This window comes from Anarrhichthys ocellatus, unplaced genomic scaffold (assembly GCF_004355925.1).
Source record: "Anarrhichthys ocellatus isolate YVR2014 unplaced genomic scaffold, GSC_Weel_1.0 scaffold19, whole genome shotgun sequence".
Lineage (NCBI taxonomy): Eukaryota > Metazoa > Chordata > Actinopteri > Perciformes > Anarhichadidae > Anarrhichthys > Anarrhichthys ocellatus.
In genome coordinates this window covers 1,813,465-1,821,805 of record NW_022280049.1, presented here as the reverse complement: position 1 = coordinate 1,821,805, position 8,341 = coordinate 1,813,465, and the positions used below count along the sequence as shown (strand labels likewise).

General features: G+C 44.9%; 1 protein-coding gene across 1 annotated transcript in view; it reads right to left on the bottom strand.

Moving 5' to 3' along the window:
* The window catches only part of atrx (ATRX chromatin remodeler), a 31,642-nt gene that overhangs the window by 3,170 nt on the left and 20,131 nt on the right, over positions 1-8,341 (bottom strand). The window contains exon 30 of the mRNA XM_031857872.1: positions 222-371. Within this exon, the coding sequence (XP_031713732.1) occupies positions 222-371 (150 nt within the window). The remainder of the gene's footprint in view (positions 1-221; positions 372-8,341) is intronic.

Below are 8,341 nucleotides of genomic sequence, written 5' to 3'. Positions count from 1 at the left end.
CACACACACACACACACACACACACACACACACACACACACACACACCTTGACAAATAACAGCGGGGCCTCGCTTAGCTCACCTTGCACTTTGAAGTCAATGATTTGGAGAATGATGGACATGAGGGCTAAATGCTGCACGTCTGTGCCTTTGATTTTGGAACTGGTGGATATGTCGGGGTGTAGCATGCACATCCGTTTGTTTTTTTTGTCCTCGCCTACCTTTTTCTCTGCTTCATACTCGGCCCAGGCAGCCTTGCGATCCTCCTCGCTCAGGGCTTCTGACTCCGTGTGTTCCAGCAGGGAGTCGTGTTCGTGGTAACACACAATCTGGTCCTTATTGTTCTGCAGCATCTCGGCCAGGAAGGGATCCTACAGCAGAACGATGACACAAAGACAGAAAGCGTCACGGTGTGTTTGAAGCATAGACTGTACATAAGAAGTGGACGCAGTCATCGTGACCGCACCCATTCGTTTGTGGCCGCTTTGAGGCCTCGAGTTCGGCAATTTTGGATTATGGCCATTGCCATCTTGTTATTTTTTGCTACCGATAAACAGAAGTTACCATAGTTGGAATGCGGAGGGACGAACTGACGCCGTACATGGCTCTAGTGGTAGCGACCTGTCAATCAGAGTAGGCCCGCCTTAAAGCATACCCTGCTTTATGGTCCATTTTACTCTGAATGGACCATACTAAATGAACATCATGTTGTATAGAAGAAGACTTGAAACTAGAGTGAGATCATAAACTCATGTTCACAATAAATCACGTGAGAAGTAGAGTCATTTTCTCATAGACTTCTATACAACCGGACTTCTTTTTGCAACCAGAGGAGTCGCCCCCTGCTGGTCGGTAGAGAGAATGCAAGTTTTAAGACACTTGGCTTCACTCGACAGAAGCGGAGGTTGCCGCCTGGTTTCAAGTCATCATTGAGAGGACAGGGAGAGAAGAAGAAGGCCACACGTGCCATCTGAGTAATGGAGGTTACTGTATATTTAGACTGGCAGCACAGCAATGTAAGGACAGGTTCTCCCCAATCACTTTCACTGAAAGCGCATTAGGAAGTGATTTCTAAACAGTATGAACAGGATGAATGGTTACAGTAAGAAAAAACGGTTTCAATGCCAACATTTCATGCATTGTTCAAACAACTTTGGGTAAAACTGCACTTGGGACAAACACCACAAAGAACAACCGTGATATCCTATATGTGAAAGTGCTGAAAAACTAAATTTGAGAAATTCGTAAACATAGATGGGTACGAGGTCTCTCTCCCTGTATGTCTGAGCCTTCCCTTCCTCCAGAGCAAGTAATCGATCTACCTCGTGCCAACATTTTTACCAGACTCAACCAACGCTGTGACAGCCCGACCTGAGACGCTCATAAACTCTTTAACGTGGATTTTAGCTCAACACACAGGTGGATTGAAACCAAACTCAAATCCAATTCCTAGATGTGTGCCTCAACATTTCCTCTCAAGACTTTAAAATTGTCATTTTAAAATCAATTCAGTTAAAAGAATCATTAGTAGTCAAAAGTAGAGAGACGATAAAGAATGACGTGAAATAAAGATCCCCAAACTCAACTAAGGATGTTGCAACACACAGTGTGCGTGTCTTAACAACTGGGCAACCGATACTAGACATTGCTTTGGTTTGAGGAGCAGCAAGATTTCAGTTGTGCATCCATCCTGCACGCAGCAGCTTCATGTTCATATGAAATAACGAGGCACCAGTTAACTTGTGTTCACCTGCGTTGTTACAACACAAAGAGGTCAACAAGACCTGAACACGCAAACCCAACCGCATCTCGCTTCTAATGTTTGGATTTTAGAAAAAAAAAAAAAACAGCCTCAAACTTCTGTGAGGAGGATTAGACGGACCTGAAAAATCAACCACATCAAACTAAATAAACAAACTGGTTTCCATGACTACAGTGTTATTGAAAAACAATACCTGAGTAAAATTAGGAGAGCTAGACCAGGCTCGGCTCACACAAACACGGTTTGGATTTCTCCCCCTGAAGCACGTTTGCTTTTCTTTGTCTCGACCGTACATTAAGCTGAACCGTTGCAATCTGGAAACAACGTCACGCAGAAGTTGCATCATTAACCTCCAACGCCGGCGAACTCGCAGATGGGCTCTGCTTTCCTGTCTTCATCTCACTTTGAACTGTGACAATTAGTGCGACGCTGTTAACCAAATTAATCATAGACTTCGCTGGTATTAAGGAGGAAAAAAAAGAAACGGCAACACTAGAAAATTAAGCAGTGATTGCAGACCTATATTGAATAAACTGAAAATAAACACCAGACCAGACGGAGCGAAACTGGATCCCTAGAATTGGGGGGGGGGGAGAGTGAACTGCACAAAAATAGAAGAACTTATTTTTAGGTCTTACAACTACAGACAGTGACAGATAAGGTGGTAAAAACAGGCAGGAGCAGACAGGGCCACATGCATACTGAACCTGATGATGCATGTTGATGTTTCCCCGCCATCACACTCAATCAGGACAGAACCAGGCCAACGCTGAACAACCAGACATGTTGGAGCAGCAGCACAGCAAGCAATACAACTGCTGCTTTGCTCTCTAATTAGGGTATAAAAGCACACACGAGCCCGTTGGCATCAATCCTGTTCTTCTCTGCCCACATAGGTGAGCAACAGGTCAAATAAAGGCCACCGTAGATGCCAGCACAGGATCAAACGATCGCATCGTTTGACAAAGTCCACATTTGACTCCGCGGTGACAACGACGATTGTCCAGTGGCCCCCCCCCCATAGGTTCAACTGGGAAAGATGATTTGTCAGTTCCCCATAAAAGATACGTTGCCCGTGGTCTGGTCTGAAGGAGGAGAGGGTTGGCATGTACTTTTGACTACGACACAAAAACAAACGGCTCCCTGCGTCGCGGAATTACAAATTTCCAGCGCTTGAAAGTGATAAACCAACTGCTGCAATATTTTGTACAGCTTGGAGTTGATTCCTAACTAAACAGATTGAGCTATGTTCATTTTAGATCAGGTAGAACTACAGCCAGACACAAGGCCACAACAAGAGCTGGCCGCTTCTTGTCATACTGTGAAAAATACCCCCGTTGCTCACCTCATAGACAACGTGATTAATGCTGTAGCTTACCGTTAACTAAAGTTTAAACTATGTATGTAATGAAAGCCGTGTGTAGGTTGTATTCAAATGCATGAAAGAGGAGCACTTTTGACTGTGGACCTGGTCACGTGTCAGTGGAGCTGCAGGTCAAATGACAGTACAGATGCTCCCGCTGGAACCCAGTGCATTCTGGGATACCCGGGTAATCCCCACCAGCAATGAGCTCTCGGGTGGTCCGGTCCATCTCCTTTACCAGTGCGCTCAAAGTGTGTGTGCGTGTGTGTCCTGAGCCAGCACTAATGACAGTAGGTAAACTGACCTGGGCTATAGTCATCCTTATGGAGCGACATGGTGAGGCCTCTCACTTTACTGCAGGGGAGGAGAGAGCGTCAGAGACGCTGGGTGGGCAGATGCTCCGACAGAAAGAGGGAAATCACCCCCTTCAGCTTGACTCTGGATTTCTTACCCCTCTTACAGCACGACTGAGGATAAGACTCGAGACTCGCAGCTTAGACCAAACAATCTCAGCAGCTTCAGTCTCAATGACGGCTGATAATCTGTATGTAAGATAATATGTAAGACAAGCTCTAAGTTGCAAGTCTGGGCTTCAGCTGACTGCTACACAAAGCAACAAAAAAAGTGTCAGCAGAGAAAAGATATAATTAGTATACTAATCACACAAGGCATCCAGCACTCATGACATTCACCACAGTATAAATCCTTTCCATTGAGAACAATTTATTCCCCCCTTCAGCCAAATGCTTGTATATATATTATGAAAATGTCTAAACTGCCAGCAGTCCATAAATGATGTAAAGCAGTTTTCAAACTCAGCAGCTCTCACATCAAAAAGATGAAAACTTGGGAGTCGACAAACGTGGGCCTCATGCAGACTTTACAACTTGGCACATGCACCGACGTGTACTATACCAATAGACTTTAGGTGACGCTTAACTGTAAAGGTTCTGATGCAATTAAAGAGCCGGGGTTTTTGGCCTCGTTATCAGATATTTTCTCGTGCAGAGAACATTCTCAACCATGTTAACCCAATTTCCTGCACCTAAACAGCCACTTATTGTGCAGTGACTGCTTTAACCATGCTTCTACAGCCATGGGTCTATTTCGGTCATTCCCACAACAATAAACCTCGACTTTACAGAGAAAAACACTACAAAGGAGGAATTAAACGTGTGAAAGATGGGGAGATGAGATTCCAACACATAAAAACTACAGAGTTATGGGTACGAAAAAACGTATACGCAGAAGAAAATCAGCCTGAAAGTGTCAAAGTGACAGAAATCCCCACTCGTCTGACTATAGCAACTACTTACTTGTGTTGTCCGGGACTTTCTGAATGTATTCAAAGTGTCCATCTCTGCCAAAAACTACTTTTGACGCACAGGTGCGTTAACCATAGCAACAGTGGGGGCCAAAACAGGATCCCGACAGCAGGAATGTGAGTGGCTGAGATATTTGTAATACCTAAACATAGCATGTCAAAACTCTCTCTCTCCCTCTCTCTCTCGCCCAGCAGCGCACCAACGAAACACATAACCCTACCGGCCTGGCTCTTAACAGTTTCACAGTAGAGACACACTCAACTACAGGCGCTGTGCCCGACATCAGGACCACGTTGTCTTTACACCCTCCAGGACCGGCACACAAGTCACAGGGTTTATCTAGCCGTCAGTCAATTAATAAAGAAACAAAATCATGCATGTCACAAAGGGCTAAACAAAGACAATAAACATAGCACATTCCTATAAAAACAAGCCTCAGCTAGCAGCAGTAGGGGTGTACTCCTACAAGAGCTCGCTACAAGGACCAGCCAGACAGAGCTGGCCAGGCAAGTCAGGAGGGATCCACAGAGAGTCTATTAGAGCATAACGGTGGGACTTTACTGGGAGGCTAAAAAGTAAGGAGAAAAAAAAATAAAATAAATAAAAAAAAATAAAAAATGGAAATCGTTCTCTGACTAAATCTTAAGTGAGAAGCAGGCTGTGCACTAGTTGTAGTTGATCACAAAGTGTGGGAGTGGAGAGGTGCTTATCGATGCCAGGTTTGGCTGTTTCTCATCAGATGTAGTACAGACTAAGCACCGCGTTATGCTTGAAAAGAAGTGGTTCATAAGATGTGATTGTTTATAGCCGTTACATAGAAAGCCTGTGAAACGCCTGCTGTCATGGGGGGGATCCAATATTGCTTAAATGTGGAGATAATGCCACACAGCTTCTGTCAGAGACAGTCAAGTCTCTTCTGGAGGGTATTCACAGGATTGCACATCTGTACAAGTGAAAAGTGACAGAAATAGTTCCGTAAAGAAGAAAGAAAGTTCAAACCCCGGCTACTTTCTCACCCCTGCACAGCTGGCCAATTAGGGCGCAAAGTGGGTGTGAATGTTGGATTCAGAGAGGATACAGATATGAGTCGGATACAGAGCCCCAATTTCAATGACGGAAAGGTGGGTGGGGTGGGATTTCAGACGGTGTGCAATCATCCGACAACTCTGAAGGAGTATACTGCCGACTGAAGTCCATCAAAATGTAGCCATCTTTGTATGGCTTCAGTTCAACAACACTGTCGGAAGAACAAACAAGCATTTTTCTTGTTCTGTGCATGTCTAAGCTCATTTTATTATCTGGTGATGCGTTTCACTTTTTTCTGCTCACTGACAATAAAAACAGCCTAGACCAATAAAATCAGCAACAAACGGTACAAACAACCACCACTTGACATTATGAAGTTCAACCACCATACAGAGATTCCTCTTATACGAGCCAGAGACACCGATATCTCCACAGGCGGTAGTCTCACACCAGAAAGCAGGAAATGTTGGGCCATGATGAGCTGAGGGTGGGGAGCCCAGAAAACAAATTTCCAAAACTTTCAGCACAAAATAACCTTCGTGATCCACTGAACATCACAGACTGGTATATAATGCTGATATATAAAGCTTTGAGGATTTTCCTTTCAGGTCAAAGTGAGTTCCTACCCCTAATGAGACAAGCATGGTGTGGCTTATTGCTCCAGTCTGTACTGTGGTTCCAGTGCAGCCTCCCCACAGCCCTTCAGTGTACCTGACGGAGCCTAATGACCACTGCAGCCATCACCTGCTGAGAGCAGACACTGAGCTACACCCACAGCCTGCCAGCTTGACCCACAAAGAACACAGAATGCAGCAACATTTGTAAAGAACGCTGGCCAAAAACTTTACTCATCATTTTTACAAGTGGTCGCATGGTAGATGTAAGGGACAAGTGTGATTAACTAGAAATGGGGGGGGGGGGCTCAAAAGTGTCATGTCTGGGGCTGCGAGGACCTTCTTTGTCATTAGGAGGACGTGCTCCCGCTCCCTTTGTCTCCAATTAGTTTTCTCTGAAGAGCGCAGAGACATCTTTAAGAGAGGGGTTTAAATAATGACCCTTCATCATGCAGGCTAGGCCAGAGGGAGAAAAAGAGAAAAAACAACTTTACCGAGCTCGCTTTGAACATTCTGAGAGAGTGGCGAGTTGGACCAACAGATGGTCGCGAAGACGGCAGGGAAAAGACGGGGTGGTGTAATGGTGGACGGGGAAGAGACTGAGGACAATGTGGAGGGAAGCAGAAATAACCATGGCAGCATATCGGCAGGTAGTAGACAAAGGGGGACCGAAGAGGAGGTAGGTGACAGAGAATCTAAAAACGTTTTTTCTTACTAGGCTTTAAAGATGGGACCAAAAAGAAGTGCTTCTTAAGCACAAATATCAAAAACTGCCAGTGCGGCCTGTGTGACCCGAGCTTCAGAGTAATATGCCCCGTCTGGAAGGGACAACAGCACTTCCCAGTGAGAAGAGTTGAGAAGAAGAAGTAGAAAACTCCCTCTGCCGTGGCTCCAATCCTTCGCTCCTTCTGTGCAGTGTTGGCCGAAAGTGATGGAGGGCGTCTGACTCATCTTCACATCATTCCAGACGGCAAATTCCTTCCGTACTACTACAGCCCTGCTGCCACATCATAGTTAACCCCCTGGCCAAAACAGGTCAGCTTGTTAAAGAGCTTGTCAGCCTCTCCGTCTTTAATCCAGTGTCACATAAATGTCACCGGGCTCATTAAAAGATCATACACATCTAACAGGCCGTGGCTCAATGAACACATCTTTCCCCTCGAAATCTCACACTGTGCTCCACTGCACAGCAAGTAGGGCTACTCCTGGTTTAAAGGAATATGGAAGGTGAGAGCGATGATATCGGCTGCCGGCTGAGTGGATTCATGCAGCGCTCCTACCTGGTAATGCCCATGAAGGGGATGGTGGTAAAGATCTTTTGACAGTGGAAATGGAAAACAGATTTTCCATCAAGGTGCACCGAGAGGCCTCTCGGCTGTCCGTTGAAAGAGCGTGCTTGATACGCAGTGTTTCTTTTAACTATTCTGTTTACAGATTTCAGGTCAAACCAAAACAAAGAGTTAAAACCACTTAAGATGATCTGAATAAGCCAAGGGAATGCACAAAAAGGGAAGAAGTGGGAAAGGATGGGAGTGATTCAAAGATCAACAGAGACGTAAAAGACAGCAGGGAATTAATGAAAAAAAAGAGGAGTGCAGGTTTATAACGGGGCAGAAGCAGTGTTGCAATGAGAAGACTATTTAGTAAATAGCAGTAAACACACGGATCTGTGCAGCTGTGCGGGGTTGGATGGCCCATGTAAGGGCTGTGTGTTCTTATTAAACCCCAGGGGGCCCAAATAGTGACACAGCACCTGCATTAAGGGGAGCGCGGGATTATGAAAGGAAACAAGAAAGAAATAGATCCCGGAAAGGTCAAGTTGGATACAAGCTGGCATTGTGTTTATCCCTGAAGTTTATCACGGAAGTGCTAAACTTCAAAAGAGGAACAACATACTAGTTGGTGCAAGTTTGGGAAAAACAAGCTTGGCATTTAAACTGGCATTCTGTGCCATGTTTGTTGAAGGGGAAAAAAACAAACTATTTTACAAATGTTAATAGGTTTCAGCCTTCTATTCTGCATCACTTTGGGGGATCCGTCTCAAGAAAACCATGAAATCTCAGTCAATGGTTCGTCAAAGCCCAATAAGATGAATGATTTATTCAAAATGTCATTTAAAAAATATGCTTGGTCCAACATAGAAGCAAATTTGACCAATCTAAGTACACACATACACATATATATACACACACACACACACACACACACACACACACACACACACACACACACACACACACACACACACACA